This window comes from Castor canadensis, chromosome 11, assembly GCF_047511655.1.
Source record: "Castor canadensis chromosome 11, mCasCan1.hap1v2, whole genome shotgun sequence".
Lineage (NCBI taxonomy): Eukaryota > Metazoa > Chordata > Mammalia > Rodentia > Castoridae > Castor > Castor canadensis.
Window position 1 is genome coordinate 33,521,520 of NC_133396.1, and position 22,278 is coordinate 33,543,797.

At 40.9% G+C, this 22,278-nt stretch overlaps 2 protein-coding genes and 1 pseudogene across 2 annotated transcripts; all 3 read left to right on the forward strand.

Moving 5' to 3' along the window:
* The first annotated feature begins 241 nt into the window (after positions 1–241).
* LOC109700235 (olfactory receptor 4D2-like) lies at positions 242–1,177 on the forward strand. Its single transcript, XM_020185308.2, has one exon. It carries the CDS (start codon positions 242–244, stop codon positions 1,175–1,177), a length of 936 nt encoding a protein of 311 aa, XP_020040897.2.
* Positions 1,178–6,459: 5,282 nt separating this feature from the next.
* LOC109700237 (olfactory receptor 4D1-like) lies at positions 6,460–7,395 on the forward strand. Its single transcript, XM_020185310.2, has one exon. It carries the CDS (start codon positions 6,460–6,462, stop codon positions 7,393–7,395), a length of 936 nt encoding a protein of 311 aa, XP_020040899.2.
* A 7,576-nt stretch (positions 7,396–14,971) lies between these two features.
* Positions 14,972–22,015, forward strand: LOC109700238 (olfactory receptor 4D2-like; annotated as a pseudogene).
* Positions 22,016–22,278: the final 263 nt, after the last annotated feature.

Here is a 22,278-nt window from a genome sequence, read left to right on the forward strand (position 1 = left end):
CTCTCAACCCATCCTACTCCAAGTGTCTTCTTAACACTATGGCAATTTTTGAAAGGTAGGGTGCATATTCTTCTGGATGCTTTAAGATAGCTCATGAATATGTACTCCAGCATCCTCTTGTCAACTCTTCAGAGACAAGGTGACAGCCATTGTTGTGGTCTGCACATGAGGATGGCATTTGCAACTAGTGACTTCATGAATCTTTATGTTTCATTTTCTTTAGGTGTATGGAGAAGACATCATGGAACCAGGAAACTTCACAAGGGTGTCAGAGTTTGTCTTCTTGGGGCTCTCACAGACCTGGGAACTCCAGATATTTCTGTTTCTGGTCTTCCTGTTTGTCTATAGCACCACTGTCCTGGGAAACCTCCTCATCATAGTCACAGTGTCCTCAGAGTCCAGGCTCCACACACCCATGTTCTTTCTGCTCAGAAATCTGGCTGTCTTGGACCTCTGTTTCTCCTCAGTCACTGCCCCCAAAATGCTGGTGGACTTCCTCTCTGAGAGGAAGACCATCTCCTACCAGGGATGCTTGGTGCAGGTCTTCTTCTTCCATTTTCTGGGGGGTGCCATGGTCTTTTTCCTCTCAGTCATGGCTTATGATCGCGTCATTGCCATTTCCCGGCCACTCCACTATGTTACCATCATGAACACTCAGCTCTGCATGGGACTGGTGGTGACAGCCTGGGTAGGAGGCTTTGTCCATTCAATTATCCAGTTGTCTCTGATGCTCCCACTGCCTTTCTGTGGCCCCAATGTCCTGGATAACTTCTACTGTGATGTGCCCCAAGTGCTGAGACTGGCCTGCACTGACACCTCCCTCTTAGAGCTCCTCATGATCTCCAACAGTGGGATGCTGGATGTCATCTGGTTCTTTCTCCTTCTGATCTCCTACTTGGTCATCCTGGTGATGCTGAGGTCTCACCCAGGGGAGGCGAGGAGGAAGGCAGCCTCCACCTGTACCACCCACATTATCGTGGTGTCTATGATCTTTGTTCCAAGCATTTACCTCTATGCGCGGCCCTTCACCCCATTCCCCATGGACAAAGCTGTGTCCATCAGTCACACGGTCATGACCCCCATGCTGAACCCCATGATCTACACCTTGAGGAATCAGGAGATACAAACAGCCATGAAGAGATTAACCAAGCATTTAGGGAGTTTCAGCAGGGAATGATTTTCAAACAAGCTGAATTTAGGTGACAAATCTTCTCAGTGAACTTGTGATAACCCTCGTGGAAAGTGGAGCAAAGTCTTTATAATGTACAACAAATCGTATTATACTAACATTTCTTCAAGACCTACTCCTGTGTCAGGTACTGTGTTAGGCACTTTCTCACTTTTATCTCATTCCTTCTCATAAAACTGATACCAGATATTATTATAATTGGCAAAAGTTAGCTCCACTGACTCCAAGTTTAGATGCACAGATCTGGATGTTATTTGACATTTAGACTTCCACACACCCACCTAAAAAAGCTAGAAAATTTCCTCATTTGTAGATTTATATCTATGTTGAATGGTTACCTGTTTCATCTTAACTTCAGGACAGTCATATTCTGCTCTGCTCCTTTTTTCCCACCTCATTTCTTAATGCGATATTTAGAAAGTAGTCTGACTTTTAACATTGTCTAAGTATCTCCAATAATAAATTTCCTAAAATTTACCTCTTATTTTTACTGTTTCCTACCAGATTCTTGGGTAATCTACAAACCATTCCACTTACCTGCTATGGTTTGAATGTGTCTCACAGAAGTTTATGTGCTTGGTGAAATTTAATCCCCAAATTCATCTGTTGATGGTATTTGGAGGAGAGACTTTGGGAGGCGTTAGATGAGGTCAGGATGGTGTGACCCCACGGTGGCATTTGTGGCTTCATAAGAACAAGAAAGGAGTCCTAAGCTGACAGTTCCATCTCTTGGTCATGTGATTCCCTCTACCTTATCATGAAACAGGAAGAAGACCCTCACACAATGCTGGCACCTGGTCTTGTTCTTCAACCTTTGAGCACTGTGAGAAACACATTTCCGTTGCTTATAACCCATGCAGGGTATGGTGTGCCATTGTAGCCATCCACACAGACTGTGAAATATTCTGCAAGACTAAAGTATAATATCACAACCAGGATATCAACCCTGATATAGTCAGAGCATGGAACTAAAAACATTTTTAAAACCTATAATTAATACTCACCAAACTTAGGAGAGGTTTTGCAAAAATGAAGCAAGATCAGAATGCATTTTAGAAATGTACAGTCAAAGAATAACAAAAAAATTGTTGGAAGTAAAAAATATGGGTTTGGCAGCTGGATGTGGTGGTCCACACCTATAATCCCAGTTACCTGGGAAGCAGAGATCAGGCAGTTGAAGCCCAACCCTAGGCAAAAAGCTGGCAAGACCCCATCTCAACAACAAGCTAGGCATGGTGGTGCTTACCTGTGATCTCCAACTATGTGGGAGGTATAAGTAGGAGGATTGCAGTCTGGGCAAAAAGTGAGACCCTTTCTGAAAAATAAGTAAATGAAAGAAGGGGTGGTAAAATGGCTCAAGTGGTATAATCCCTAAATTGAAGTGTGAGGCTTTGAGTTCAAGCTCCAGTGCCACCAAAAAAACAAATGTGCTTTTAGGAATACTGTACTTTTAGAAGATAACCACACTAGCATCTTTTTCCTGATTCTCTTCTCACAATATGACTTCCACATTTGTCCTATGCAAAAGCGGAATCTTCTTTTCCTTCCCTTAAGTCTGGAAGAGAACTATGTCTTATGTAGTACTTCTATAGCACATCAAGTTTACAGTGCCAGTTAATTCCAGTGTTTTTTCAACTCCTCATGAGTATGTATATATGTATATATATATATACATATACATATATTCCTATATATGAATTTTCTTACCACTTCTTGTATTAAACTAAGTAATAATGTACATGTAAAGATTTAAGGAACATTAGCACTTTATGGACTTTGAGAGTAGAACTGGATATGGGTGGTGAATTCACTGTGACAGTCTGGTTGAGGAAGTGAATGACAAAGCATATATGTGGCTTATTAAGCTTCTGCTGTACTCTACACACAATTTCCAATTTGAGTTTGCCTGAGTAAAGATCCATTCAGTTTAAAAGAAGAAAGAAGGAAATCTGACCAGTTGCTTGATGACTCCATGATGGGAACTGTCCACTGTGCTGATGAGCAAGGCAGTGGTTTTGATGTCTGGTCCCTGGAACAGGAGCATCGCTATCATCTGACACTTGTTTCAGATTCTTTTCCTCATCATTGACCCACTGAAAGAGAAAGTCTAGACTGGGCACACCAATCTGTCCCTCAACAAGGCCTGCAGTTGATTCTATCAAGGTTTTCTGAAATTTCAATAGAGTCTATTTCTTTTGAAATTCCTCTTGTCATTTTGGATCTTTGCCTCAAATCCTACATTCCATACATATTAAATTTTCAGTATTCTTGGTAGTTTGGATCTCTAAAGAAGACTTCTCAAATATCATGTGTTTGGAGACATATAGAAACTTTTTAACAACTCCCATTGCTCCATTGCCCCAGTGGTAATCAGCCCAGCTCTTCTTCCCAAGCCCTGTTCAATAGGTTCTCCTCAAGGATATTCCCTCTTCCTCTAGGGTCCCACACAGGCTAGTACACATGAGAGATGGGCAGGGGCTGTCAAGTTGATGCTGCAGCAGAGGGTCTGTAAGAACATTAAGACCTAAGGCCCCACTCTGGCTGAAGGAAGTTGAGAGAACGGGATTTGTTCACCTGCACATAAGTCTGCTATATAAAGAATCTTGAAAAACATGCAAGAAGATGTGAGTAATGAGTGAGAGAGACTTCTTGGGAGTAAGTCTAAAATGTGAGGAAACATTTGGGAAGCGCTGTAGTCAAGATTGTATTATTCTGAATAGGCACCCCAGTTTACATATGAAAACAACTTATCATAGAATTGGCCCAATGATTTAGGGGGAGGATGCTGACAGCAAAGCATAAAAAGGATCAAGAAAATTCTCCATATAGCCACACATAAAAAGGTCACATCATTGCCTTCCCTTAAGTTAAATTGTCAAACATATTTTGTAAGACTACTAAATCACAATTGCTGTCATAGACAGTGGCCTTAAATTGTTATTCAGTTTAAAATCTAGTAAAGAGATGCAATGGAAAAACTGTAAATGCTCTAATGGAGGTATTTATAAAATGCTTTCAGAATCCATGTAGATGAAAATTAATTCTGTGTGAGAGGAATGGGAAAGGAGTCAGCAAAAAGGTGACAATCTTCTATGCTTAGAAAGTAACAAAAGTTATTTCAGGAAACAGGAATTGTTCACAAGGAAATGAAAATAACCAGATAGATGGCTTACGTAGAAACTATGAATTCCTTAGACCGCTGTTGGTTCCTAGTGACACGGATACTGATTAGAAAGGCAGATGGAGATGACATTTACAGCCTCGTATGAAATGCTGAGAGGGAGTGGCATGCACATGTGTAGGGATGGTGTTCGACCCTGATTCTATCCATAGAGCATTTGGGGTAGTTACTAAGAGCTGGAGTTTAAGCTGTGGGCGCTAGACAACTACTAAAGGTATAAGAAGGTGGGGAACCATCAGATCAGTATTCAGAAAGGACTTGTGGGCAGCTCTATGAAAGAGGATGGAAGTGGAAGCATAGGGAAGGGGAGGATGGAAAAAAATTGTCTCCAAAAGAAAACGTATTGCAATAAACTAGAGAAGAGAAAGGGAGATTGAGACAGGACAGGATTGGGGAAGATCATGTATCTCTCTGGACTCTTATTCTCTATCTTTCCCTCTCCATGAGATTGTGCAATTGGCTCGTTCCTTCTGTAACCATCACAAGTCCATGACCCCCTGTTTCATGGGTTCTATTACCTCATATCTCTTTTTTGTAATTTCCTTAACTTCATCTATTCACATTTATTTTTATTTGTTTTATTTCCTTCTACCCTTAGATTTTGTGACATCTGCTAAAATCAATGTCCTTCCAGTATCCAGAAAAATCATTCCTGTATCCTTTCAGAAGAGTCCTTCCAGTGTCCTTCCCTTTCAAACAATATTTATCTTTAATTTCTTAATCTCATGAGTCTCTTCTCCCCATCTCCCTCTTGCCTGCAAGTGTGTCCTGCAGAGCCTCTCTAAGTAAGGAGCTCCTACAGCAGGGAGTGGGAGAAACTGACTAGCCCAGGTATCCAGCTCTGTTCTGACTTCCCTGTGCAAGGACTTGCACATCTGTAGCTTTTCACCCTCCCTGCACTCAACAGCAGATACTCAGGGAGGACTGGCTCTTGAGGATGGCCCTTCTGGGCCATCCATGAAATTCAGACCTGGATTTATGATTAAATTGTGGGATAAAAACAGAAATATGAGAGTTCTGTTAAGATTTTGATGTGTTAAATGCCACGTGAAAACTGGTATAAAACTAAAAGACTAGAGGAAGGGAGGAAGCCTCAGACAAGGAGGCTTTACAACGGAGAGTGGTTGCTGTTTATTATTCCAGGCGCCATGATAGGAATTTCATATATGATATTCTACTTTACACCACATAAATTCAGCCAAGAAACCTTTTTATTCCCACCCTACAGATGTGGAAACTGAGATCCCCAAAAATAAGTCAGTTACTCATGGTGAAATATGAAGGAAATAGCAAGCCTGAAATTCACTCCCAACCCGTCCTATTCCAAGTGTCTTCCCAACAGTATGACAATCCTTCAAAGGCAGGTTGCATATTCTTCTAGATAGTTAAACATACAACGTTAGAGTCCAAGGAAAATTTGTTTGCCTTGAACTTATTTGGATAATCTCAGCAGATGGCCAATGGCAATAAATTCCATTAGAGAAGTAATTATGTGAAAGTGTGACATGCACTAATCATCCCATCTTCATCATCCCAAGTTCATTTGCTTGCTTTTCTTCTCATTTTCGTATGAATGTGTACATAGCAGTTTCTTCTAACACACACCTCTCTTCCTTCTGCAATGAACCCTAGGCAGCCCTTTGAACTCGTGCCACAAAGATGTATCAGTTTACCTATAATCCTTAGTCTGTACTTTACTTCTTCTCAAAAGTTATGCACAGTTTGATGAGGTTTGTAGTCATGAGTACATACTGACATGTTTATTCATTGACTTAAGTAGGTCTGTGAAGGCTGTGGTACACAGGCAGCAAATTGGGCACAGCTAGTATCAAAAAGAATTAAACATAACCCCATGCACTACATCAGTATGGTCAAGAGGGAAGAAAGAATTTACCTATAAATGCCTGGGTTGTGTAGGGTATGGCTATGGACATAAAACTATGGGAGAATTGGGGGTATATTTATTCTCATTTAAGCTGCAATTGGAATGGCTTTGATTAACTCAATTATGACACTCTAAAGAAAGATAGTGAAAGCTTCATGACTTTTGTTTTGCATGCTCTCTCTCTAGGCACATGGGGAAAAGCTCATGGAATCACAGAACATCACATGGGTGTCAGAGTTTATCCTCCTAGGGTTCTCACAGACCCAGGAACTCCAGAAATTCCTGTTCCTGGTATTCCTGCTTGTCTATGTCACCACTGTGGTTGGAAACCTCCTTATCATGGTTACAGTGACTTTTGACCCCAGGCTCCACATGCCTATGTACTTTCTGCTCCGAAACCTGGCAGTCATAGACCTCTGCTGTTCCACAGTCACCTGCCCAAAGATGCTAGTGGACTTCTTTCATGAGACCAAGATCATCTCCTACCAGGGCTGCATGGTCCAGATCTTCTTCTTCCACCTCCTGGGAGGTGGGACTGTCTTCTTTCTCTCAGTGATGGCCTATGACCGCTACATAGCCATCTCCCAGCCCCTCCACTATGTCACCATCATGAACACTAGACTGTGTGTGGGGCTGATCATGGCTGCCTGGATAGGGGGCTTTGCCCACTCCATTGTTCAGCTGGCTCTGATGCTCCCACTGCCTTATTGTGGCCCCAATGTCCTGGATAACTTCTACTGTGATGTCCCCCAAGTGCTGAGACTGGCCTGCACTGACACCTCTGTCTTAGAGTTCCTCATGATCTCCAACAGTGGGATGCTGGTTCTCATCTGGTTCATCCTCCTACTCATCTCTTACACTGTTATCCTGGTGATGCTGAGGTCCCACTCAGGGCAGGCGAGGAGGAAGGCAGCCTCCACCTGCACCACCCACATCATCGTGGTGTCTATGATCTTTGTTCCAAGCATTTACCTCTATGCACGGCCCTTCACCCCATTCCCCATGGACAAAGCTGTGTCCATCAGCCATACAATGATGACCCCCATGCTGAGCCCTATGATCTACACCCTGAGGAACCAGGAGATGCAGGCAGCTATGAGGAGACTCGCCAAGCACCTAGTGAGTTGCAGCAGGGAGTGAACTTCCAAAAAGCTGACTTTAGATGACAAACTTTCTCCATGAACTTGTGATATTCCGCATGAAAAGTGATGTAAAATCTCTATAAAGTACCATAAATTGAATTACACTAATATTTCCTCAAGACTTACTCCTATACCAGGTACTGTGTTAGGCACTTTCACACTTTTATCTCATAAAACTGACAGAATATATTACTATTCTAATAATATTATACATTAGATAGTTTTACAAATGAGAAAATTCAGATCATTGTGACTTCCTCAAAGGTCAGTAGGAAGTGAATGGCAAAAGTTGGTTCCACTTACTTCAAGTATTGAAGTATGGCAATGCTAAAAACAGAGGTCTCCTGACCTAAGATCTATCTTCAAACTGCTTGCAGCAGTCTCAGTGTTATTTATATAGAAAAAAAAACAATGGTAAGAGCTCTGGGTTTCCATGATATCAGTCCAGGTTATCTTGGTCTGGCCATGGTCCGGTTGGTCATTACTTCAGGCATTATCTCAGAATGGCCATGCAGAGTTTTGTTGGTGCCATGAGGGTCACTGGTCCTTGGGGGGTTAGTTTTCTTCCTTGGTGTTATGAGGTTCATCAACCAGGCCTTTTGTTCCTGATTCCAAGGTACCTAGGTGAAAAAAATCTGGAGAACTCAGAATGAAGGAAAAGAAACAAGATGGAGTCAGAAAAAAATGGAGTTAACCGTTTCAGTGACTGGGCTCCCTTCACTGTCAGAGCCTTGATCATGGACTCCCTGCCTCCAGAATAAATTTCTTTTCTTTGTGAATTACTCAGTCTCAGGTATTTTGTTATAGCACATTTCCAATATAATATTTCCATCATTTGAATGGTGTGGCTGTAGAAGAGTGGCATAAGGAGGCCAAGGAAGACAGTGGCATGCCTTTAGGTAGTGCATCCTGTTTCAGGCTCCTGTATTTTTTTTTTCTCCTTGACTTCCCACACTAGAACTACTTCTCCTTCATGGCAGGGGCCATGTCTTATTCCTTTTTAAATTCTCCCAGTGCCTTGACAGTATCTGACATAGAGAGGTGTTTCTACTTTTTCCTGCATCCTGTTCTTTCCCTATTTCAATTTCAGAATTTGTGTTTTAATATGTCTTTATTTCTGGTATTTATTGTCTTTGCCTCCCTTAATGTATGCATTTTAAAGATCTCAGTATAATATTTATCTAAAGTTAGGGTCCCCCCGCCAGCACACATCCCATCCATGAAATAAAAGTCGTATTCTCCTCTTTGGTTCTCTCTAAGCCACTGTGGCAGCTCTGAGTTTATCCTTTCCCTACTTCTTCTTCCCTGTTTCTATTTCACCATTTGTTCATGTTCACACTCAATGTTGAAATGTGAGGAACAGAAATTGATTCAGTATATTATCTGATCTGTGTGATCTCTCACAACAGTTTTCCCTTTTTGTATTAAAGCCTTTTAAATATCTAATGATAGTTTTCACATCCTCCAAACCATCTCTTCTCCAGATTCAACATCTGTTTGCAGTGCCACAAGTTTCCTGACTACACCACCCTGGTCAAAAAATCTGTATTCACTCTTGTGTGACAATCCCCTCCACTCTTAAAATGTGACACTGTATGACACTTCTGTATGGGGCCGTGTGAATTCTTTAGAAAACAATGATTACCTCCTTTCAAATATCTATGTCAATAGGATGCTTTTGAATCAAATGGCAGTGGTTTACATGTTGAGGAAATTATTTTCTTACTCAAGTAGAAGACTAGAGGACCAGCAATTTCAAGTTGGTGAATTCCGTAACTCAAAAATTTTAAGTCTTTGAGTGGCTGTTTTACAAACTTTACCCTTTCCCTCATGATGAATCTGGATGCCAAATCTCCAAGTATCATGATTTTAGATTTAAGAAATTTAACAAAAAAGAAAGAGAAAAACTTTTTCATTCTTCAAGCGGGGAGAGGGGGAGAAATTTCCTAGAAACATCTCAGTAGAATCCTCTTTTGGCCCATTTAGCCAGCACTAAACACTCACGCAGTCTGTATAGGGAAATGGAAAGGTAGATGTCTGGGTATTCAACCAGGGCAAAGAGCACTGGGAACAACAAACAGTGTCTGCCATGTAGGAATAAGCCTCTGGCAGCAGGAAGGGATACCATTGACTTGAATAAAAAATCCTGATGATAAGAAAACTCTGTCATGGACAGAGACCATCAAATCACATGTCTAGTGAGATGACAAGTAACATGAAGAAGGTGAGGAGGCCCCGTGGGATCTAAGGTGAGCTGTAGAATACTTACCCAGGCAAAAGGGAAATACAACTCCTATCCTTCTCACTCACCCTGATGCAGAACTCTGATGCCCTAACACAATAGTCAGAAGGATTTTATTTAGAGATACCAAAGAAACCCAGATAAACAGCCCCAGCCCATTTCTCCAATTGACATTCAGGGAGTTTCTGACCAAACTACTGACTGATGATCCAGGGAGAGATCTAAGACCTTGCAAGCCTGGCTCATACACAGTGCTTCCAGTGAGTGTTTGTGTGGTTTGATTTTAAATACTAAAAGATCTGTTTAGCTCCAGGCCACCAAACAGAACAATTTTAACATAAAAGATAAATATAATAAAACAAAATGAGATTTTTTAAAAAAAAATTGGAATTCCAGGAAACAGACATTTCAAGGAAAAGAAGAAACTCAAAAGTCACATGTTTTCTCTCATACCTGGAAGATAGATCCAAAGATAAACATATACACAAAAACAAGCATGATCATATTAACTCAGATGTAGAACATGTTTGTAACAGTGGAACTACTCTATGGAACTTGGGGAAAGAGGGAAAGGAAAAGAGCAACAGTAATATTGTATAATATAAGATGTGAATATAGAGGATATAGGAGTGTATTGAAAGCTGTTGAAAAATGGGGAGGGGGAGACAGGAGGTCAAGTGGTAAGCGAGAGCAATCATAGGGATTAAGCAGCTCAAAGAAAAGCACACCCACAGTGGACATACATTGTTACACCCTTTTGAACATCAACTTAAATAATAATAACAAAAACTAGGACTATAATATATGCATAGTATGTGGTGGGAGGAGTAATGTTGGGGGGAGGATAAGGAAGGAGATTAAGGTGACAGTATATGGGATATGGACTTCATATACCTATATGAAACAGAATTAAGAAAACCTCTTTCAATTGTTTAGAGTAAGTTGGAGAGGGGCTGAGGGGTAGAGAGGATGGGGAAAATGTAAATAATGTACAATATAAGTCTGTTTGGAATTGTCACTTTGAATCCCCCTACGGTATAAGGAATATATCCTAACAAAAATTTTATAATAAAAAAAGAAGACAACTTTAAAAATGGTTTTCATTAAACTTTTTATTTTGAAGTAATGTAGATTCACCTGAAATTGTAAGAAATATTAAAAAGCTCTCATGAACCATTGCTTGGCTTCTCCCCCATGGTAACTATGATATGATAGGCTGGATGTTTCTTTCCCCTAAAATTCATGTGTTGAAACATAGCCCCAGTCTGATGGGTTTGAGGGTGAGGCTTTTAGTTGGTAAGTCACCTAGTTTACATGTGATTAGTGCTCATATAAAATAGACCCTAAAGAATCCCTCTTCTTTTCACCATGTTAGGGACTTTTTCTGTTTAAAAGTAAAACAGAGAGCTCATCTACCTGAGATACTAATCTACAAAAATCTTCACATTAGACTTCCCAGAGTCTAGTGCAGTCCAAAGAAAGTCCATTTCAGTCCAAAGAAAGTAAAAAACATCTTGCAAAACTAAAATATAATGTCACAAGCAGGATATTAACACTGATACATTCCAGGCATGGAAGAAGAAACTTATAAAGCCATACAATCATATCCAAAAATTCATGAAACAGAATGAACATGCTATTTTAGGAAGATACAATAAGAGAATGACACAAAAACTTGAATATTACATATGTGCTTAGGGGCACACTGTCTTTTAAAGATGGCCACATCAGCATCATCCATTCCACTTACTGCTCCACACAATATGATTTTCACATCTTCTCATGTAGAAGTGGGATCTTCTTTTTTCATCTTTGATCTGGAAGGAACTGTCTTAGTTATCACATCATTTTATAGCACATCAAGTTTACAATGCGAATTAATTCCGGTTTTTATCAACTCCTCATAGTGATAATATATGGGTTCCCTTACCAATTCCTGTATTAAAGAGAATAATAATGCACATGTAAGGAATGCTAGCACTTTATGGATTTGAGAGTAGAACTGGATATGGGTGGTGAATTCACCGTGACAGTCTGGTAGAAGAAATGAAGGACAAAGCATACAAATGGACTATTAACCGTCTGCTATATTTTACACAAATTTCCACTTTGATTTTGCCTGAGTGAAAATCCATTCAGTTTAAAGGAAGAAAGAAGGAAATCTGACCAGTTGCTTGATGACTCCATGATGGGAACTGTCCACTGTGCTGATGAGCAAGGCAGTGGTTGTTGATGTTTTGTCCCTGGAACAGGAGCATCGCTATCATCTGACACTTGTTTCAGATTCTTGGTCTCATCATTCACACACTGAAAGAGAAATTCTGGACTGGTCACTCCAATCTGTCCTTCAACAAGGCCTTCAGGTGATTCTATCAAGGTTCTTATGAAACTCCAATAGCGTCTATTTCTTTTGAAGTTCCCCTTGTCCTTTTGGATCTTGGCCTTCAAATCCTACATTCCAAAATGTCTACATTTTCAGTGTTCTTGGTACTTTGGGTCTCTAAGGAAGACTTCTCAAACAGCATGTGTTTGGAGACATATAGAAACTTTTTAACAACTCCCATTGCTCCATTGCCCCAGTGGTAATCAGCCCAGCTCTTCCCCCTGAGCCCTGTTCAATAGGTTCTCCTCAAGGATATTCCCTCTTCCTCTAGGGTCCCACAGAGGGTAGTGCACATGAGAGATGGGCAGGGGCTGGCAAGCTGAGGCTGCATCAAAGGCTCACTATGAAGATTATGACCTGAAGACCCACTCTTGGCTGAAGGAAGGTGAGAGAACGGGGTTTGTTCACCTGCACATAGGTCAGCTGTATGAAGGATCTTGAAACACCTGAGGAAGGTAGGTGTCAATGAGTTCTGTAGACTTGATGGGTGTAAATCTAAAATTGAAGAAGAGATTTGGGAAGTATTGTAGGGGAGAATGTGATGTTCAAAACAGGTACCCCAGTTTGTATGTGAAACAAGCAAGTGTTGAATTGGCCCTATGATTTAGAGGAGGACGCTGAGAGCAAAGGATAAGAAGAATGAGAACAATCACAAATTCTTAATATAGTCCTACATAACAAGGTCACAATGGTAATGCATTAAGTTGGCATCATTGACTACAAAATCACAGTTGCTGTCATAGATGCTGGACCTACATTGTAACTGAAACTGTGATCTAGTTAATAGGGAAAGAGGAAAAAATACAGTGCTATAATGGAGATGTTTAAAAGTGTTTTGGAACCCAGAGAAATGAAGAATTAATTTATTTGGGAAAAATAGGGAAAGAGCCAGAGAGAAGTTTATATCTGGGTGCTTTTAAGTAAAAACCAAAGCAAAATGATTTAAGGAAACAGAAATTATTTCCAAATATACAGAAATATCCAAATAGCTGGCACGTGAAGAAACTGCACATCCTTTGCACAGCAGTTGGTTCCTGGGTGACAGCAATACTGCTTAGAACATACACTGAGACAACACTTTAAAGCTTTATATGCGAGGGAGTTGTAAGCACCTGTGTGTTGTTCAACCTTGATTCTAACCACCAAGCATTTTAGGTAGCTTCTTAGAGTTGGAGTTTAAGCTGTGGCTGGTTGGTCATCAGAGACTATTAAAAAACGTGTGGGCATGATATTACCCACCTATAATCACAGCAATCCTGGAGGCATAATTAGGAGGTCTGAGGCCACCCCAGGCAAAAATCATGAGAACCTATCCAAAAATAATTGAAAAGGGCTGGGGTCATAGCTCAACTATTATACCTGCCTAGCAAGTGCAGGGCCCTGAGTTCATCACTAGTACAGTGAAAACAGAAGTATTTTAAGAGAAAAGGGCATAATCACATCAGCATTCAGAAAGGTCTCATGGGCAGTTTGTGAAATGGGACAGGAGTGGAAGCACAGGAAAGGGAAGGCTGAGAAGAGAGGGTATCCTGTAGAAAAAGGATTGCAATTGGCCAGGGGAGAGAATGGGGAAGTGGGAAGACCACTTACCCCTCACTCTGTCGCTATATCTCTCCCTCCATGTGATTTTCCAACTGGTTGCAGCCCCTTCTCAACCATAACATTCCATGTCCCCTCCTTCACCCATCTGTTTCAGTTCCCTTCCTTGTGATCTTCCTTAACTTCATCCATTCCCATTTATTTTTATTCAACTCCTTCCTTTTTCCTCTACCCTAAGATTCTGACATCTGCTGAATCAGTGTATATTCCAGAAGTGCTGTCGGACTTCCCTTCAATCAATACTTACTTTGATTTTTTTTTGATGAAACAGGGGTTTGAACTCATGGCCTTATGCTTGCCAGGCAGACACTCTACCACTTGAGCCACTCTGCCAGGCCTTTTCTATGTTGGGTATTTTGTGTTGCATATTTGTGCAGGATCTTGTAAACATTTTTCCCGGGCTGGCTTCAAACCTCAATCTTCTTGTTCTCTGCCTACTGAATAGCTAGGATTATAGATGTGAGCCACCAGCACCCTGCTTTGATTTCTTAATCTAATGAGTTTCTCTACCCTATCTTCCTCTTGCCTCACCAACTAAGGGGCTTATATAGCAGGGGAGCAGGGAGTGGGAGAAACTGAATAGCCCAGGTATCCAGATGTGTTCAGATGTCCTTGTGCAAGGACTAGCACTCCTGCAGCTGTTCACCAACCCTGCAGTCAACAGTAGATCATTGGTGAATAATGAAAAGGGCCCTGCTATGCATAAATGAATTATGAAATTCTGAACCTGGTTTTATGATTGAATTGTGGAGTAAAAAGAGAAACATGAGAATTCTGTTCAGATTTTAATGTATTAAGTGTCACATGAAAACTGGTATACAACTAAAAGACTAGAGGAAGGGAGGAGCCCTAGACAAGGAGTCTTCACAAAGGAGAGTGATTGCTGTTTATTATTCCAGGCACCATTCTAGGAACTTCATATATGATATTCTACTTAACACCACAGAAAATTCAGCAAAGAAGCTATTTTTGTTCCCACTATGCAGATGTGGAAACTGACATTCCAATGAAATATTCAGTTACTCCTGGTGAAATCTCAAGGAAATGGAAAATTTGAAATTCACTGCCAACCCATCCTATTCCAAGTGTCTTCTCAACACTATGACAATTTTTGAAAGGCAGGTTGCATATTCTTCTGGATACTTTAAGATATCTCAAGGATGTATACACTAGAACATACTTGTCATCTCTTCAGAGACATAGTAGCAGCTGTTTTCATGGTCTGCAATGAGGATGGCCATCATATGAACTTGAACAACTCAGTTCTGAGACCCTAAGCACTAAAGTGCACCCAGTGACCATGAATCTTTGTCTGGGGTTCGTTTCCTTTAGGTGTATGGAGAAGACACCATGGAACCAGGGAACTTCACATGGGTGTCAGAGTTTGTCTTCCTGGGGCTCTCACAGACCTCAAACTCTAGATTTTCCTATTTCTGGTCTTCCTGTTTGTCTATAGCACCACTGACCTGGGAAACCTCCTCATCATTGTCACAGTGTCCTCAAATTCCTGGATCCACACACCCATGTTCTTTCTGCTCAGATCTGGCTATCTTAGACCTCTGTTTCTCTTCAGTCAGATGGTGGATTCGTCTATGAAGAAGACCATCTTCTACCAGGGCTGCATGGCCCAGTTTTTCTTCTTCCATTTTCTGGGGGGGTGCCATAGTCTTCTTCCTCTCAGTCATGGCCTGTGATCACCTTGTTTCCATTTCCCGGCCCCTCCACTATGTTACCATCATGAACACTCAGCTCTGCATGGGACTGGTGGTGACAGCCTGGGTAGGAGGCTTCATCCATTCCATTGTTCAGGTGTCTCTGATGCTTCCACTGTCCTTCTGTGGCCCCAATGTCCTGGATAACTTCTACTGTGATGTCCCCCAAGTGCTGAGACTGACCTGCACTGACACCTCCCTCTTAGAGCTCCTCATGATCTCCAACAGTGGGATGCTGGATGTCATCTGGTTCTTTCTCCTTCTGATCTCCTACTTGGTCATCCTGGTGATGCTGAGGTCTCACCCAGGGGAGGCGAGGAGGAAGGCAGCCTCCACCTGTACCACCCACATTATCGTGGTGTCTATGATCTTTGTTCCAAGCATTTACCTCTATGTGCGGCCCTTCACCCCATTCCCCATGGACAAAGCTGAGTCCATCATTCACACGGTCATGACCCCCATGCTGAACTCCATGATCTACACCCTAAGGAACAAGAAGATGCAAAGAGCCATGGAGAGATTAGCCAAGCACTTAGGGAGTTTCAGCAGGGAGTGAACTTCAAACAAGCTAAATTTAAGTGACATATCTTCTCAGTGAACTTGTGATAGCCCACATGAAAAGTGCAGCAAAGTCTTCATAACATAGAATAAATTGTATTATACTAACATTTCTTCAAGACCTGCTCCTGTGTCAGGTACCATGTTAGGCACTTTCTCACTTTTATCTCATTCCAACTCATAAAACTGACAACAGATATTATAATAATAATAATTATTATTACTACTAATTATTATTATATTGGACAGTTTTATATATGAGAAAACTCAGAGCATAGTGACTTGGTCATAGGTGAATAACAAGTGAGTAGCAAAAGTTGGCTCCACTGACTCCAAGTTTAGATGCACAGATATGGAAGGTATTTGACACACTCTCCCACAGCCACCTAGAAAACCTAGAGAATGTCTCATCTATAGGTTTATGTCTATGTTGAATGGTTACCTGTTTCTTCTCTTTTTTTAATTTTGATTTTATTCATATATGCATACAATGTTTGGGCCATTTCTCCCCCCTTTCCCCACCCCCTCCCTTACCCACCCATACCCTCCCCCTCCCCCCCGGCCCCCTCGCTACCCAGCAGAAACTATTTTGCCCTTATCTCTAATTTTGTTGAAGAGAGTATAAACAATAATAGGAAGGAACAAGGGTTTTTGCTAGTTGAGATAAGGATAGCTATACAGAGAGTTGACTCGCATTGATTTCCTGTGTGTGTGTTACCTTCTAGGTTAATTCTTCTTGATCTAACCTTTCCTCTAGTGCCTGGTCCCCTTCTCCTATTGGCCTCAGTTGCTTTAAAGTATCTGCTTTAGTTTCTCTACGTTAAGGGCAACAAATGCTATCTAGTTTTTTGGGTGTCTTACCTATCCTCATACCTCCCTTGTGTGCTCTCGCTTTATCATGTGATCAAAGTCCAATTCCCTTGTTGTATTTGCCCTTGATTTAATGTCTGCATATGAGGGAGAACATACAATTTTTGGTCTTTTGGGCCAGGCTAACCTCACTCAGAATGATGTTCTCCAATTCCATCCATTTACCAGTGAATGATAACATTTCATTCTTCTTCATGGCTGCATAAAATTCCATTGTGTATAGATACCACATTTTCTTAATCCATTCATCAGTGGTGGGGCATCTTGGCTGTTTCCATAACTTGGCTATTGTGAATAGTGCCGCAATAAACATGGATGTGCAGGTGCCTCTGGAGTAACCTGTGTCACAGTCTTTTGGGTATATCCCCAAGAGTGGTATTGCTGGATCAAATGGTAGATCAATGTTTAGCTTTTTAAGTAGCCTCCAAATTTTTTTCCAGAGTGGTTGTACTAGTTTACATTCCCACCAACAGTTTAAGAGGGTTCCTTTTGCCCTGCATCCTCGCCAACACCTGTTGTTAGTGGTGTTGCTAATGATGGCTATTCTATACCTGTTTCTTCTTAACTCCACTACAGTCACATTTTTTTCAGCTCCTTCTTTCCCACCTCATTCCCTAATGTGATATTTAGGAAGTAGTCTGACTTTTAATGTTGTCTAAGTATTTCCTATAATAGCATTACCGGATTCTTGAGTAATCTACAAACCATGCCACTTACCTGCTATGGTTTGAATGTGTCTCACAGAAGTTTATGTGCTTTGTGAAATTTAATCCCCAAATTCATCTGTTGATGGTATTTGGAGGAGAGACTTTGGGAAGGGTTAGATGAGGTCAGGATGGTGTGACCCCACGGTGGCATTTGTGGCTTCATAAGAACAAGAAAGGAGTCCTGAGCTGACAGCGCCATCTCTTGGTCATGTGATTCCCTCTACCTTATCATGAAACAGGAAGAAGACCCTCACACAATGCTGGCACCTGATCTTGTTCTTCAACCTGTGAGTACTGTGAGAAATACATTTCTGTTGCTTATAACCCATGCAGGGTATGGTGTGCCATTGTAGCCATCCACACAGACTGTGAAATATTCTGCAAGACTAAAGTATAATATCACAACCAGGATATCAACTCTGATATAGTCAGAGCATGGAACTAAAAACATTTTTAAAACCTACAATTAATACCCACCAATACTTAGGAGAGGTTTTGCAAAAGTGAAACTAGATAAGAATGCATTTCAGAAATGTACAGTCAGAGAATAACAAAAAAATTGTGGAAGTTAAAAATATGGTTTTGGTGGAAGGGCATGGTGGTCCACACCTATAATCCCAGTTACCTGGGAAGCAGAGATCAGGCAGTTGAAGCCCAACCCTAGGCAAAAAGCTGGGAAGACCCCATCTCAACAAACAAGCTAGGTATGGTGGTGCTTACCTGTGATCTCCAACTATGTGGGAGGTATAAGTAGGAGGATTGCAGTCTGGGCAAAAAGTGAGACCCTTTCTTAAATATAAATAAATAAAAAAGGACTGGACATGTGACTCAAGTGGTATAGTCCCTGAGTAGCAAGTGTGAGGCTCTGAGTTCAAGCTCCAGTGCCACAAAAAAAAAACAAGTATATTTTGGAAACACTATACTTTTAGACAATGGCTGCACCAGCACCTTCTTCCTCATGCTCTTCTCACAATATGACTTCCACATTTGTCCTGTGCAAAGGCAGGAAGAGAACTCTCTTGTAGCATTCTGTAGCACATCAAGTTTACAGTGCCAGTTAATTCCAGTTTTTTCAACTACTCATAATGAGCATGTGTATATATGTATATATATTCTGACATATACTCATACATATGAATTTCCTTACCAGTTCTTGTATTAAACTAAGTAATAATGCACATGTAAGGAATGCTAGCACTTTATAGATTTTGAGAGTAGAACTGCATATGGGTGGTGAATTCACCAGGACAGTCTGGTTGAGGAAATGAAAGACAAAGCATGCATATGGCATATTAACCTTCTGCTGTACTCTACACACAATTTCCACTTTGACTTTGCCTGAGTGAAAATCCATTCAGCTTAAAGGAAGAAAGAAGGAAATCTGACCAGTTGCTTGATGACTACGTGATTGGAACTGTCCACTGTGCTGATGAGCAAATCAGTGGTTGTTGATGTTTTGTCCCTGGAACAGGAGCATCGCTATCATCTGACACTTGTTTCAGATTCTTGGTCTCATCATTCACACTCTGAAAGAGAAATTCTGGACTGGTCACTCCAATATGTCCTTCAACAAAGCCTTCAGGTGATTCTATCAAGGTTCTTATGAAACTCTAATAGCATCTATTTCTTTTGAAGTTCCCCTTGTCCTTTTGGATCTTGGCCTTCAAATCCTACATTCCAAAATGTCTACATTTTCAGTGTTCTTGGTACTTTGGGTCTCTAAGGAAGACTTCTGAAACAGCATATGTTTGGAGACATATAGAAACTTTTTAACAACTCCCATTGCTCCATTGCCCCAGTGGTAATCAGCCCAGCTCTCCCCCCTGAACCCTGTTCAATAGGTTCTCCTCAAGGATATTCCCTCTTCCTCTAGGGTCCCACAGAGGGTAGTACACATGAGAGATGGGCAGGGGCTGGCAAGCTGAGGCTGCAGCAAAGGGTCTCTAAGAAGATTAACATCCAAAGACCTGATGTTCGCCGAAGGAAGGTGAGACAACGGGGTTTGTTCCCGTGTACATACGTCGGCTCTATGAAGGATCTTGAAAAATCTGCAGAAAGAGAGGAGTAAACAGTGAGAGACACTTTTGGGGAGTAAGTGTAAAATTCGAGGAGACATTTGTGTAGCACTGTAGTGGGAAATGTGCTATTCAGAATAGGCACCCCAGTTTACATGTGAAAACAATTTATTATAGAATTGGCCCAATGATTTTGGGGGAGGATGCTGACAGCAAAGCATAAAAAAGATCAGGTAAATTCTCCATATAGCCACACATAAAAAGGTCACATCATTGCCTTCCCTTAAGTTAAACTGTCAGACATATTTTGTAAGACTACTAAATCACAGTTGCTGTCATAGACAGTGACCCTAAATTGTAATTCAGTTCAAAAACTAGTGAACAGATGCAACGGAAAACTGTAAATGCTCTAATGGAGTTTTTATAAAATGCTTTCAGAATCCATGTAGATGAAAATTAATTCTATATGAAAGGAATTGGGAAGGAGTCAGCAAAAAAAACGTGATAATCTTCTATGCTTAAAAAGTAGCAAAAGTACTTCAAGAAACAACAATTATTTACAGGACATGAAAATAACCAGATAGATGGCTTTTGTAGAAACTATGAATTCCTTAGACCACTGTTGGTTCCTAGTGACACGGATACTGATTAGAAAGACAGATGGAGATGACATTTACAGCCTCGTATGAAATGCTGAGAGGGAGTGGCATGCACATGTGTAGGGATGGTGTTCAACCCTGATTCTATCCATAGAGCATTTGGGGTAGTTACTAAGAGCTGGAGTTTAAGCTGTGGGTACTAGACAACTACTAAAGGTATAAGAAGGTGGGGAACCATCAGATCAGCATTCAGAAAGGACTGTGGGCAGCTCTATGAAAGAGGATGGAAGTGGAAGCATAGGGAAGGGGAGGATGGAAAAAAATTGTCTTCAAAGAAAGTGTATTGCAATAAACTAGAGAAGAGAAAGGGAGATTGAGACAGGACAGGATTGGGGAAGATCGTGTATCTCTCTGGACTCTTATTCTCTATCTTTCCCTCTCCATGAGATTGTGCAATTGGCTCGTTCCTTCTGTAACCATCACAAGTCCATGACCCCCTGTTTCTTGGGTTCTATTACCTCATTTCTCTTTTTTGTAATTTCCTTAACTTCATCTATTCACATTTATTTTTACATAACTCTTTCCTTTCCCCTCTACCCTCAGATTTTGTGACATCTGCTAAAATCAGTGTCCTTCCAAAAAACTGTCCTTCCCTTTCAGACAATACTTATCATTAATTTCTTAATCTTATGAGTCTCTCTGCCCCATCTCCCTCTTGCCTGCAAGTATGTCCTGCAGAGTCTCTCCAAGTAAGGAGCTCCTACAGCAGGGAGCGGGAGAAACTGACTAGCCCAGGTATCCAGCTCTGTTCTGACTTCCCTGTGCAAGGACTTGCACATCTGTAGCTTTTCACCCTCCCTGCACTCAACAGCAGATACTCAGGGAGGACTGGCTCTTGAGGATGGCCCTTCTGGGCCATCCATGAAATTCAGACCTGGATTTATGATTAAATTGTGGGATAAAAACAGAAACATGAGAGCTCTGTTAAGATTTTGATGTGTTAAATGTCACATGAAAACTGGTATAAAACTAAAAGACTACAGGAAGGGAGGAAGCCTCAGACAAGGAGGCTTTACAACGTAGAGTGGTTGGTATTTATTATTCCAGGCGCCATGATAGGAATTTCATATATGATATTCTACTTTACACCACATAAATTCAGCCAAGAAACCTTTTTATTCCCACCCTACAGATGTGGAAACTGAGATCCCCAAAAATAAGTCAGTTACTCATGGTGAAATATGAAGGAAATAGCAAGCCTGAAATTCACTCCCAACCCGTCCTATTCCAAGTATCTTCCCAACAGTATGACAATCCTTCAAAGGCAGGTTGCATATTCTTCTAGATAGTTAAACATACAACGTTAGAGTCCAAGGAAAATTTGTTTGCCTTGAACTTATTTGGATAATCTCAGCAGATGGCCAATGGCAATAAATTCCATTAGAGAAGTAATTATGTGAAAGTGTGACATGCACTAATCATCCCATCTTCATCATCCCAAGTTCATTTGCTTGCTTTTCTTCTCATTTTCGTATGAATGTGTATATAGCAGTTTCTTCTAACACACACCTCTCTTCCTTCTGCAATGAACCCTAGGCAGCCCTTTGAACTCGTGCCACAAAGATGTATCAGTTTACCTATAATCCTTAGTCTGTACTTTACTTCCTCTCAAAAGTTATGCACACAGATTGATGAGGTTTATAGTCAAGGGTACATATTGACATGTTCATTCATTGACTCAAGTAGATCTATGAAGACAGCAAATTGGGCACATCGGGTATGAAAAAGAATTAAATATAAACCCATGCACTACAACAGTATTGTCAAGATGACCCCCATGCTGAACCCCATGATCTACACCCTGAGGAACCAGGAGATGCAGGCAGCTATGAGGAGACTCTCCAAGCACCTAGTGAGTTGCAGCAGGGAGTGAACTTCCAAAAAGTTGACTTTAGATGACAAACTTTCTCCATGAACTTGTGATACTCCACATGAAAAGGGAAGTAAAGAGTATGGTACTCTTTATAAAGTAACATAAATTGAATTACAGTAATATTTCCTCAGGACTTACTCCTGTACCAAGTACTGTGTTAGGCACTTTTACTTTTTTATTTCATTCCTTCTCATAAAACTGACAGCAAATATAACTATAATAATAATATTATAATTACTAATCAATAATTAATGTACTAAATT